Genomic DNA, 13,932 nt, shown 5'->3' on the forward strand with positions numbered 1-13,932 from the left:
TAATGTCAAAAAAAGGAAAGCCTTGCCTTTACAAAGTAGACTAGTACAACATATTCCATACCCTGGCTATAGCAGTCAGAATGCACACCACACATATAATTATTAGGAATAGGCACAGTCTGGGATTTAAGCCCATCCAAACCACCTGCCTTCAAGTCTGCTGAAACTAACCTACAAAGTTTGAGTTTGGTTTGACAAAGGTAAGGTACCAACTTGTACAGGTTTTCACACGGGGATGTCAGGATGTTGCCCTGAAACACAGATATCATTGTCAGGTCTCTGGTTCGTAAGAGTTCTGAACTCCCTGTCCAGAGCATGGGTGGCAGGTGAGGGGTGACTATGCTCTAGAAGCCCTTCCCAAAGCATAAGCAGGAGGTGTGGTTCAGCTTCCAGTCTGCTGAACTTTGTAGTTAACAGCAGACAATGAACCATTTGCTCATTTTTAATAAGTGTGAATACTGTGAAATGTGAATGCTACTATTTGATCACAGAATACACGGTATCTACAATACTAGTAATGCACTTATATAGCACTTTGCAAACACAAATTCATTTTCACACCACCGCAGTGAAGGATTTGGCAAGAATTATTCTAATTTACAGATCAGAAAACTGAGGCAGAGAGAATCACATAGCAAGCCAGTGGCAGAACTTGGATTTGCAACTTGCACAGAGAACTTACAACTCTGTGCTCATTCACCACAGAAGACCAAGCGGCCTCCCTTACATTTACCATAAACTAGATTTTCAGACCAACTGTTAGAATGGGTAATCGAGTAACAGGCAACGAGCTGACCTGTTAAATTAGACTTATATTTCTGTTAATATTTGAATAGCTGGGCTATACACAGCATTCTCTGAATGCCACATTTCTGCCATCACTTTACTACCCTGTTAATCCTGCATTGGGCTAACTGTTCTTCTAGTCAGTCTCTTGACTAAAACACTCCAGAGGATTAATATCAGATGTCAGGCCAAAAAACATCATGGTGAAGAAATTCTACTGAGCACTTGAAACAAGAACGTTTCCCTGGTGAGTAGTTACTTGGTTTTCTTTTTAAGGTCACCCTCTGCATGTTCTGCAGAATAGAGGAGGTGAAAAGTCAGAACCCTGTTATGGACAATCCAGGCCATCTTACAACTGAAGAAATAAAATTTCGTAGCAGCAATCTTCACACAAAGGGGAAGCATAATAAACTGTATTGGGATTTTACTGCTATGGTGTCCCTTTACTACTTCCCAGAGGGAAAGATGGTACCACAGACCTCATAACTGCTTACTTGCCAAAAGTAGTGGCCTAGATTTTCTTATTTTTTAGAACTCCTATTATATGCTCTGGTTCAGATAGAGTAGAAGTTGTGAAAAGAGACCTTTTTCTTATTCCTGCCAGTGAACCCAAATTCACATTTACCCTCTGATCTAGAGGCTTAAAAACACCCCAGAAACCCTACTGCAAGTTTTATTAAACTGGGGAATGCTTAGAAAGATATAGAAGTGTGTCCACATTACATGAATGGTTCTGGAGCGGAGGCTGTAACATGAGACAAGATTCTCCAACATGAAGTTTAGCAGTGCTAAAGGAGCTGGACATCTTGCCTGCTCCAAACAGGAGGAGAGGACCTACGCTTGCTCTGAAGTCAAACACGTTATGTATAATTTCCCATGGACAAGAAAGTGGTGTCAAGAATAATGAGAAGTTACTTACCAGTAACTGTTGTTCTTTAAAAATGTTACATCTGCATAGTCACACTTGTGGTATTGGTGCTTTCTTAGGATGAGCTGTGGCATTTTCTAGAGAACAGTGCCCACTGAGGACATTCATCCCCGCCCCCTCTCTGCCCCCCAGTCCTCCCCTTGTAGAGGATTGTCAGTATGAAAGGGGGAATGGCTCCACTCACCCTTCAGTTCCTCCCCTAAATTTTGGAATTCTTTCTCTGATAATGGGGGAAGGTGTGTTGTGAGAATTTACAGAGGTGACACACTTAAAGTTACTGGTAAGTAAGCTCTCTCTTTGAGCTTTTCACTAGCACGCAGAACAACACCCAGGAAGGCTAAAGAGTTCTAGATGAATGGGAACTGCAAAACTGCCACATCAGCTCTGGATGAGAAGTCACAAGAGTGTTAGAAGCGATCACAATTTCTCTCTACAAGATCAGACTTTTGCAAGGGAAGCACTTTTGCTTCAAGCACATATAGAGCTTCCAGCTTTTCAAATTCTGTGGAAAAGACAGAAGGCCTGCAATGAATGCTGTCTTCGGGATAGTTGAATATCTTTTGATATATCCAGATGAATGAATACCCAGTGAGTGATAACAATGGTGTAAAAGCAACTTGGGAAATACAGACAGATTAGTGGCCTGTATGAGGTGGAAACAGAGATGATGACACGGACCATACCATATTTCCCTATGGTATATAGGGGACAGAGGATTGGCATTTGGCCTGTTTCTCATTAAGTCCACAGGCTGTAGCTACGGCTATGACGAATGCAGACCTGAGGTCCAAAGAGCTTTGTGAAACAAAATTCCAATCCCGAAGCAAAAGAGAACCATGCACTAGAGTGAATATCCGTGGGGCAGCTAAATGAATATACCTACCCTGTGGTGTTCATACAACAGCCAAGGGCTTAGCTGTAAAGAAATCCAGATTCCTTTGGGGCAGCCATCTATTCAAAACACTTACCTCAAGTAACGCTCATCGTACATGGAGCAACCTTTCGATACACTAGGGTATTTCAAAGTGAGTGAAGACCAAAGTCTAGATACAGACATGAATGCCTTGATGTCTAAGACAGAGGAAGCCAGGAGAGAAGAGTTCTTACTCTCTCATTTTTTAAAAGCATGTTGCTTAAAAGGAAAGCATCTCATGGATCCTTGTGGTGAGCTGGGCTGATTTTGAACTCTGGCTCGGTTAGAAGAGGCGATATATGCCTAACGTCACCTTTTAGGTAGCAATTTTCACGTGCTGTCTGGCCAAGAAACAGCACCCCACACACAATCCCAAGGAATTGGTGTTCTTTATCATAGGCCGTGTCTACAGTAGTGCATTTACGGCCACACAGCTGTATCGGTGCAGCTGCAACGCTGTAAGATTGCTTGTGTAGCCGCTCTATGCTGATGGCAGACAGCTCTCTCCTGTCGACATAATAAACCACCTCAATGAGTGGCCGTGGCGACGTAGGCGGCAGAAGCTCTCCCGCCGACACAGTGCTGTGCACACTGGCACTTATGCTGGCGAAACGTATGTCCCTCGGGGTTGTTTTCTTCACACCCCTGAGCAACATAAGTTTTGCCAGCACAAGTGATAGAGTCGACATGGCCTCAGCTGAGAATCCCAGATCTACCGGTTAAGTGCTTTCCAAAGAGGTGTTCCTGCTCTCGGAGTGCTCAGAATCAGGTAAACTTCGAACGCTATGAAAACACTTCCAAGACACCTGCACCTGAAACTGACTGCTTGCCATACCCAAACAGCAGATCAAAGTCCAGGATTTTCCTGGCATGACAGCAGAATAGGTTCCAGGATTTCCACATCAGAGATGTTGCGCAAGAGGGATGAATCCAGCTGGAACAGAAACCTTCAGTGGCAAGGCCATGAGGTTCCAGGAGCAGCTGCCAAAATTTCTCTCTCTCTCTTTTTCTTCTTTTTTAAAGTTTATTTATTTTAAATTGTTGCTTCTTGGAAGCTCTGCGATGTGCAGAGCAGCAAAGAGCAGCTGATTGTGCATAAATAAAACAAGCATGTGCAGATTCAGTAATCCAGCAGTGATAGTGGTCAACAACAGTGGAGCAGACTCTAGAAAAGCTATTTATAGCCTGTCTTCGGAAACAAAACATTGATGCTGGTGTGTGGAACTGACATGTCTCCAGACAGTAATAGTCTTGGCCAATTTCTAAAGCAGGGCATCAACCTCAGATTAGAAGTCAGTCATTTTCAGAGCCAATAAATGATACAGCACTAAATGAGGTGCAGCAGGTTTCAGATACACCTCAGTCTGGGCCTGGGAATGGTTCACAAGGTATCAGCCCTGTGGGTGTCTGGGCACTCAAAGACACCTTGCTTGGGGAACCCAGCTGACGGGTCTGGAGACAACAAAGGCTATTTTGGGCACTGCTCAGAACCTCAGCCTGGAAATGAGAACAGTTCTACTGATTTCACCTGGAGGGAACCCACAAAAGAAATGTGTCGAGCCTCAGCAGGCTTGTGGAGTAAATCCTCAGAGAACTGTTTACATAGGGTTAAACATTTAACACTGGAAAAACTCCCGGGCAGGAGACACCAGATGATCAGGGGGCTATCGTACTATCTATATAAATGGTGCCACGTTCTCAGCACCAGACTCAATCTACATAAGTGTGTGGGGGGAGAAGGAAGGGGAAGCTCTTAGCTTTTTTTTGCTAGACAGCGTATCACAGAATGCAATTGGTGATGGTGTCTGAAAAATCAAGGGTACTGGATCTTTGCCATGGGACTCAGCTGACCATGACAAATCAGAGAATTTGGGTGACACTGATGTAGGCTGCAACATCCCTTTGGTAAGTGGCACTTCACAACTGACAGTGCTAAAATTGGACCTAGTTGACCTGGGCAAACCTTGGGGACCTGGGTATTGGTGATACTTGGAAGTGGTGTATTCAAGTTAATGATACTGGGTGTTAGGCACAAACTATATTGGCTCAGACAGATCATAGGCTCCTAGTGCCACTTGAGTTGGGTATGGAACCTCTTCAGCTAGGGGACAACTTTAGTGCCGTTTACACAATTTTGACTGCTGGGACGCTGGCACTGTTCTCAGCCAGGTAAGACCCAGTACATGAATGCTGCTTAAGATGGGCACAGAGTGATTCAGGCTCATAGGTATCCAAACCTGGACTTATACATTGCCAGAGTTAGTTGAGTAGGCTTGAGGAGCCTCCCTCATCAACAGCTGTGTGTGAGGCAGCCCTCCGGCTCGTGTGGGTCAAACAATACCCTTGCCTGACTGGTATCATTTCTTATTTGTTCTTCTTACAAAGAAAAAAAAAAACTAATAAGGGAAGCTTCAAGGATGTTGTATGCAATCTGAGCTCACTTCCACTTTGGAGGTTAAAATGGAACTGAAGAGTGGTTGGGGCCACTCCCCCTTTAATATCTGCTGTGAGCAGTTGAACAGGCAAGGACAAGATTCTGCAGCTCAACACCAGGAGGTGCCAGTCCCACAAGCAAGAATATGCAGGAGCCAGTCAAAGAAAAACTGCAGGTTAAAGGAAATAAAATTTGTACAATGAAGGGGTGTGTGTGTGTGAAGCATAGCTAACTGGAAAATATAATTAGAGCTGCTATGCAGTGCTCACTGCTATTGTCTATTGCTCAGACCTATTCTGCAGTACTAAAGGGATCCTTCTTTCCACTTGGGACATTCGTGTTTTTATTTTCGCTGTGCTCGTGGAGAATAAGTCACCTGGCCTGAGTGGTGACGTAGTAAAAATAGATGAATTTTGCATTGCAATCTGAAGGAAGACAAAGCATGAGTTCATTCTGAGTTTCTGTTACAGGTAGTCACACTCTCTTCACTGAGAATATGTTGTCTCTAGCTGCGTGTTTAGTTTTGGGTATTGATAGCCACATTTTACCAGCTGATCTTAGTGTTCTAAGAGCGATGCAGTAGCAAAAAAGGCAAAGGAAAAATATCAGTGGGACTGATTCTATTGGACTGGGGACTGGCTGATTTACTTAAACAGGAAAGGAAAGTTAAAAATGCAAAATGGCAGATCGTATTTTGAATGCCATTGTAGAAATTTCTTCGGGGAAAAAAGAAATCATCTAATTATTTTTTACTAGCTCTGGAGAACAGATTTACCCTGTGCAGAAAAAAAGAAATGTTGTTGTAGGGTAGGCTTTTAAGGCATTGCTCACGCCAGTGAGAATTAGGCATTCATGCTCAGAAAAAAAAAAGCATTTCTTAAAAGCTTTAGATACAAAAGGGAAAGTAAAAGGAAAGGAGATAAAAGCATAATCCTCTCAAAATGAGAGTGAGCGAGTACTGGCAATATTCTATAATCCAGACTCACTAGACACAATTCAGGCCAGGTGACTATACCTTGGCAATGGACGTGACAGCCTAAGAAAGCTGACAAGCCTTCTGATCACTAGGCAAATAGGGTGTATTTTACTAAAAGACAAAGAGAAGAAAGAAAAGTAGACGTGTGCCTCATTTAAACATTCACAAAGTAAACAATATGAAGCATATGCAATTCAGCTTTAAATCCATGCAGCTATAAGGAGTTTGATAACTCACTCATGAGTTATTAATAGCATCCATCACTTGTGGGATTGTTTGGTAATAGAACTCCCAGTGCACCCCACTGTTAAGAAATCACTTCTGGGGGCTTCAGGGGTTGTGTGGATAGGTGTTACTTTTAATCCTCCTCACAGAAAGTCACAGGTTTATGACTACCTCATTCTGATGCCATTGTTTGCATTCAATACTCCATCCCTCACAGATTTATCTGGAAGTAGTTTACAAATAACCTGGCAATAAAAACATTTTTATGAACTAGAACAAATTAGGCACTTTGCTTTGAAGAAGCTAGAATTCTGATAACAGCAGAAATTAGGGAACAGCACTGGATTACAACCAAAGAGTATCCTCTCTTATGTACAGAGAGACTGAGAGGCTCTTTCACACAAATATTTAGCGACTGTATTGCCCTGGGGAGACTTTTTCATCTTTTGTTCCTGATTAGTTGTTCCTACATTAAGGAAGTCTTATTTTGAAATGCAAGGCACAAACCCCAGATGGACTGTTCAGAACATCTATGTTAGGGTTTTATACTGCTATTTACACTGTAACATCTTTCCAGTTTAAGAGCAGGAGTTTTTTTCCTCTCTGTTTGAGCTGATTTGGCTTGGGTGGGTTGCTTGTTTTTGTGCATGTAGGGGATACACTTTTTTCTTCCTCAGTGATTCATAGTTAGGTGGCCCACATCACTTTTATAAGAACCAAAACCTTACATTGTGGTTTTAGTTATATTTGATTACTTGTCCAAAACTTCCCAGGCACGTATGCTAGCTACATGAAATATATGATTGATTGATTTAAAACCATTGGTTCTCCTCCACTTTGGGAAATGTCTGGGCTTTTTATATTCTGTATTAGAACGTCAAGAGCTCCCCTCTATCTCTTCAATCTCACCACTGCTCAGTGAGCAAGAGCATGTCTGTCTGTAGCTCCTGCCATCTGGAACAGCCTCCTTATACCCCTCTGTCTTACTGAGCCTCCATCTCATCTCAAGTCTCATCTAAAGTTAGTCTTTTCTCCTTTGCCTGTTCTTCATTTCTCACTCTGCTGTTTATTATGTAACTCTGCAGTGTATATGAAAGCAGCTCTGCCAAATATCATTGTATTGTCCTTGGTCTGAATGATTTGTAAGCCTGTGAAGTTTCATTAAGCTCCAGATGCTGTACAAAGGAAAGGGTCAACCAATACTTTCACAAAGGGATAGTGTGGGTGACACAGGAGCCAGTCAGCTCTAATACCAGAGTTCATGATGTAGGCTTTAATTTATTATTATTTGTATTACACTGGGTCCCTTTGTGCTGCGTGCTGAACACACACATAGGGGCCGTAAGATTTTACGGTCTGAATTAAAACAAGATGCAACAACTGAGTGTTACAAACAAATGGAGAGAAAGGAGGAGTAACAATGAGTTACAAAGAGTAGCTCTGAGCATAATTTACAGGCTTTTTTGGGGGTGTGTGTTAAGGGTATTAGTGACCCCTCCCGGCACAGTTGTGTGCAGAGTTCTAGTGCGGACAGAGCCGTCAAAAATGGTATTTGTGGGGAAAGCAGTATTATCTGTGGTTCTGTTGGAGCACGGTTCTTGGACAGATGTATGGCCCTCAGTCTGTGGTGTGCGCTTAGCGCAAACCAAAAAGGAATTGCAAAAATAGCTTTGTGTTTTTCCCTTATCCTGGGGCTATGTGGGTGCCAGATCAGTCTGTTTCAGGCTGTTCTAATTTATGCCAGCTGCCAAAGCCTCCCAGAGGCTGTTCTGGCAGTCAAGGATCAGCTGGGCCTAACGAAGTCTCAGTCACAACCTCTATGCTGGTGGCTAGGAGTCAGTGTGGCGTAAGAGCCATCACAACAGATCTGTGCCACGCAAAGAATTCTGTATGCAGAGGTTATCTGCAGTGTTGCAAACTCTTGCAATTATTGCGTGAGTTTTGTGATAATGAATGGTGTTCTAAAAATCTCAGTTCCTGAGGCAAGGAGGCAAGACTACAGGAGAATCTCCCTTTTAATTTAACAGCAGCAAAAATTTCTAGCCCTCATGGCAGAAGAAAAAAAGCCTGAAAAGGTCAATCAAGTGCACCCTAAAGACTCAGAAATCTATTTTCTTTAAATCTTATGACTTTGGGGGAACTGAGTCATGATTTTTCAATTCTCGGGGTCTCAATATTAAATCTGCCAATGACCAGATCTGCCAGGCTTAGCGTTGGTTTATGCTGGTTGAGTGAAGCAACAGAGCCCCCAAATTGCGGCTACAGTGTTTTGATGCTGTCAAAAGCCACTTGAGCCTTTGCTATGAAAGGTAAAGAAAAGCTAGGAATGGAAAGTTAAATTAGGAGGAAATGAAGAAAAAGGTGTCTGCCACCAAAGGATTAAGAAGCGGGTGACATAGTAAAAGTATTAAAAATTCACATCTTAGCTAACGTGGCACAATATTACCTCTGTGCAGAGGCCTGTGCACCATTTATGTCCACCAGAGGGAACAGGGGAAATTCATCCTGTACAAAGGTACTGCACAGTCATTTCACAGTTCCCTTGTCTTTTTAGAGTAGCAGCCGTGTTAGTCTGTATCCGCAAAAAGAAAAGGAGGACTTGTGGCACCTTAGAGACTAACCAATTTATTTGCTGTAGCTCACAAAAGCTTATGCTCAAATAAATTCGTTAGTCTCTAAGGTGCCACAAGTACTCCTTTTCTTTTTATCTTTTTAAAATCTTCTTTATATATATCATTTTCTTCTCTCACCCATCTTCCTAGGGCAACTATACTATCCAGTTGATTATTTTCAAGAAAAATCTCTCTCCTCCAGGTGTCTATGGCAGAAAATGTACAAAATCCTCTCTCATGTAATGGCTAATGCAAAATAAAGCAACACTGAAGAGTTATTTTGAAATACATGCTGATAAAAAGAACTCAGTACATTGTATACAAAGAAGAGTTACACAACACTGTTTACAGAACTTGTAATAAGCCACCCTATAATCACAAAATGAAGTGACCCATATTTTCCTTTGAAGTTTTATCATTATAAAGATTCTGCATAGAAGGGTAAACACAATAGTGCTGATTCATGATTGAATCAAAAGCATGAATGGGCCTATATTTATATCATTTTGTTCTATCATCTCTCTCATATCTAGCAGAAAGTGAGAGAGAAAACATATGCAGGAGATTTAATAGGAAAGCTTAATAAAACAGACATTCCAACAGGAGGTTTCCCAGCTTCACTTTTGCCCCTTTATGTGTGTGTATCATGTAGATGAAACTATGATAACAGCTGCAAAGTATATCTCACCTGTTTTCTTCCTCCAGATCTGCTAGGATTCTCTCTAGCTCACCTCTTTCTTCGCTCTCCAGGGAAATCAGAATCTGGGCAGGACTGCGAGGCTGACTCAGTGGGGATTCTTGGTTCAAACTTTGGCAGTAGTGCTGGATTAACAAATGCTCATCATCTCTGGAAAAACACAGCAACACCCCAAAAGCTGCTTTCTTCATCTTCATTTTTATCTTTGTGACTATTGATAGAAGGCAACTCATAGAAAAAAAATCTCTTCCCTCTTGAAGAAATTCAGCTGGATTCATTGCAAGGAGCAGGGGATGAGTGAACTTGTAGTGAAATTTGTTCAAGTGATTACATTAATTCACTACATGCCTTCCCTCGTGCTCCATATACTTGGGATCCACCTCTGCCTCCCTCTTCTTCCTCAGGTGTTTCAAGCAAAGCTCTGGTACAGCTGAGGATCTTGGCCTTCATGTTTCACCTTGCTTCCATCCATCGCTTAACCTGACTTACTCACTCTTACATTAAAGAATCACCACCTTAGGCTACCTGCTATGCCATTGCACAAAAACTTGTGGAAGCAAGGCCAAAGCATTTATTTTTACTCATGCTCCTGTATACCAATTCTTCTTATACCTAGCCCTTTTTCTATTTATACTCTCCTTCCTTCCCCTTTTCCTTTACTGTATAGTTTAGTTTTACTAATATTTTTGCCAAATTTTATAGATTTTTTTGTACTGCATGCACCTTACTGTTTTATGGTTTGAATTAATGAAGTTTTATGTATCCCATTTTAAGAAAAAATTTAAAGATTTTTTTCAGTAATTTTAATCGAGAGATTTATGCCAAATTCACTGGTTCACTGGAATTGCACTGATGATGTCAGTGGCCAACCAGGTCAGTTCACTTTCTTATAAAATTTTTCTGACACACAAATTATGTTCACATTTACACATGCAGCCAGAGTGTTAACTTTCCGTTTTACTATCTATAAACAGGTTTATTATGGATGCAGTGATGTTGGGTACACGAAACTTTTCAGACATATAAAGCGAGAAGTTCCCTGTTAGCTACTTAAGGTAAAATATTCAAAAGCCCCTAAGGGCTTGTCTACACTTCCGGCTAAATTGGCACTGCTGCAATTGATGCAGTGGTGTCAATTTAGCAGGTCTGATAAAGAGAAGCTAAGTCGATGGCAGAGCGACTCCACCTCAAGAGGCAGAAGGTAAATCGGCAGGAGAGTGTCTCCGCTCGACATAGTGTGCTATAGACACCACTGTAAATTGACCTAAGTTACGTTGACTTCAGTTATGTAACTAAAGTAGAATAACTCAGGTCAACTTACAGTCTTACTGTAGACCAGCCCTAACTAATTTAACAACCCAAGTCCCATTTTCAGATGTGACTTGAGCACTTAAAAGCTGAAGTCAGTTACATTTAGGCTCCTAAGTATCTGAATCTGTATTAGAAATAGAGCTTAGGTGCGTTTGAAATTTTTAACCTTTAATCAGTTTTCCCCTTTTGTTTTTATGCGTATTTCACAGAGCAACAGGGTGCAGAAAACCATGGACCCTCCCCTTTGTCCCTCCCCCCACAAGGAAAATGAGATAATAAAAGCACAAAATTTGCAGGGGGATTAAGTGTCAGGTGCAGATTATGAAACTACTTTTAACAAAACTGACTAGATTTCAAACTGGCTGCATCCTTGGTCCTTTCAGTATAAAGCAATATAATGACTATTTGTCAATGCATTTTTCCACATCCGGTCCAATCAAGGCTTTTGACGTTTAATATTTAATAACTAGCATGAGCTCACACTGCCATTGCTTGAAGTATAATTTAATTATTTGTAGACGGACTCTTTTTAGTATGGCCCTGATGACCCCTCAAAAGGCTGCACTGACATTTCTAGCATCCAACATTTTAATCCACTTTTAAGTTTAAAGTTCACAGGAAAAGGGAAAACTTCAAACTACCAAGTAATACTTCATTTATGAGATACACTCTATGAGAGATTTTTTTTCAACGTATTATGTGAAATTTGTGTTGAAGACATAACACAGAACTACTTTTAAGTGTGATGACATATCTGCAGCTTTGAGTTATACATCATAAATCCAGGCTTTGGTATATATGGGGGTGGGCCATGAGAAGTCCACAACCAAACATACCACAATGAGATCACACAACAGTCAGATGTGAACAAGAAAATGTTGTGAACTCTGTATTATTGGTACTTTATTGCAAGGTGCCAAGCCTTTGCAAGCAAATGTCCATCAGAAATACTTCAAAGAGATAGTATACTTACATGCTCTCATTAGGAGAAATACTGTCATTTAGGTAAGATCCATTGCTGTTCTCCATTTCTGCTAGCCTATGGAAAAATTGAAAGACTCAATAAAACCCATAAGTCTCACTGCAGATTTTTCTGGCTATAACTTTCCTGAAAACTTTAAAATATATAACATTTTGGTGACACAGTAGTCAAAATATTAGAGACCCTAAATTTGAAAACCTGGACAAATTTTCACTTGATGCTAGTTAACAAATGGGATTGCAAGCAGCTGTCACAAGTAACTGCTTATTCATTATGAATGATCTATCTAAATTAATCTCTAAGTTACGTACAAATCCTCCTGGCTAAGCAGATTCTGCTATGAAAGAAAGGCCTTAAGATGCCATAGACTCTTCCACAAATTGTTCCATACCTGGTAATGTCATCACCAGAGCTGAAGTGACCTGTATGTTTCTAGTTTGTTGAGGACCTTTATTCCCTTTTGAATGCAATATATAATTTAGAGAACATCTAGCTTGATCTGATTTTTTTTTTCATTTGAGTATGTATTTTACACAGTATTTACCCCTGAAAATTCCCCTGCTGGGGGGAAAAAATCACTTTGCATTGCAGATCTGAGCATTTACCCCAACGTTTGGTTTTTAAGATAAAAGAGTACCTTAAAAGTCTTCTTAAAAGTGGATAAGTGAACTACAGCAGTGGTATATCATCATCCCCCTCCAAAACAGAGAAAGATACCTTTCCAAGTATTTCATAAGCTCAATTATTTCATTTTACAATGTTGGCTAAATGTGTCCTTTGAGACTCATGTATTGGTAGCTAGAAGTTTTGGAAGGCTCTGCATTATACAGTAATACCAAGAATTCTAATTAAAATAAAACCCTATGTAAGCAGAACGCATAACTTAATAAAGACCCACACAGAACTTAAAGGCCAGTTTTAACCAAGTATATGCTTTGGATTTACCTATGTTAAGCGGCTCTTATTTACTCACCAATCATTGCATAGTAGTCTGGCATGCAAGTTAATTGGTAGGTGGTTAGCAGTGGTTAGAAGGTGATGTATAGTATCCACTCTAGGTACGTTCAATTATTAAATACCCTTATAATGATTGTTTCTCTTTTGTAGTGTATTTTTTTAAATGGTTGTTTCAAGAAAGATTTGCCTAGTGTTTAGGTGATCTCATACCTGCTAGCATAATGCTCAATGCGTGAATGAGTATCATCATGTGAAAGCTGAGGGGACGAGGCAGGCCTATAAGGCAGAAAACACTGATTAATCACAAATACCCCTTAAAAAGATAAAAATACACTTTGGTATGTCTATGCCCTCATGTTGCCATGGCTCACGGCTTCCATGGTTTATACAGTGTTTAATAAACAGAAAGCTATACTTGCAACCCATGATTTGTGTGCTTCCTTGATCCATCATTCAGAGTAGAATGTTTTGTAGCAGCATATGAAAGGGACTCAGTTCATTTGAACTTGATTTTTTATGATATATAAGCAAGAAGATTAATCTATTCCACGAGAGGTTTCTTTCAGAAGGATGTATAGATGAACTTCCTTCCCAATTTGCCAGCCTCCTTCATTCACCACGCTATTTCTCCTACTCTCCAGATGCACCGTCCAAACCTTGTAGAAAGTGTTTTATTTCTCTCCTTTCCTGTTTGAGATGTGTTTCTAGTCAAATGGTAGCAAGTCTCATTAAAAAAAAAAAGAAAAAAAAAAGAGCTTCAAACCCCTGCATCCATGCCCAATCAGGAAGTTACTTCATGAGATATACAATGTTAAGTGTTGAGCCTAGTCAAAATACTTGTATAGGAGACTGCAAGAATTAGGGCCAGTGTTTTGGTGATGGTCCTCTTCCCACAGTTTCACTACCACCACAGTGTGGTATTAGGGGAACTGTAATGTTGGACCTCCCCAACTTTTGATCATTACAAACTGAACTCCTGTTCACATTTCTGAACGGAAGAATCCCTGTGACTTTTCAAAAGAATAAGTTTGCCTTAGGGCTTTTCTACAATTGAAAGTTGTGCTTGTAGTACTAAGTCAATTACAGGTGCAGTGTTAAAGGTGCCATATAC

General features: G+C 40.7%; 1 protein-coding gene and 1 long non-coding RNA gene across 7 annotated transcripts in view; one reads left to right on the forward strand and one right to left on the reverse strand.

Moving 5' to 3' along the window:
- Positions 1-13,932, reverse strand: part of DMD (dystrophin) — a gene marked incomplete at both ends in the record, with an annotated part of 1,846,964 nt that overhangs the window by 21,356 nt on the left and 1,811,676 nt on the right. For all 6 annotated transcript variants that reach the window (XM_084636024.1, XM_084636023.1, XM_084636025.1 and 3 more), the window contains 3 exons: positions 9,563-9,721; positions 11,856-11,921; positions 13,032-13,097. In XM_084636024.1, coding sequence (XP_084492150.1) covers positions 9,563-9,721; positions 11,856-11,921; positions 13,032-13,097 — 291 coding nt within the window. The remainder of the gene's footprint in view (positions 1-9,562; positions 9,722-11,855; positions 11,922-13,031; positions 13,098-13,932) is intronic.
- LOC311524710 overlaps positions 6-13,932 on the forward strand; it is a 63,925-nt gene continuing 49,998 nt past the window's right edge. The window contains exon 1 of the long non-coding RNA XR_014712606.1: positions 6-1,033. This is a non-coding gene — a long non-coding RNA (uncharacterized lncRNA). The remainder of the gene's footprint in view (positions 1,034-13,932) is intronic.

Source organism: Lepidochelys olivacea, assembly GCF_965140295.1.
Source record: "Lepidochelys olivacea isolate rLepOli2 genome assembly, chromosome: 1".
Taxonomy (NCBI): Eukaryota; Metazoa; Chordata; order Testudines; family Cheloniidae; genus Lepidochelys; species Lepidochelys olivacea.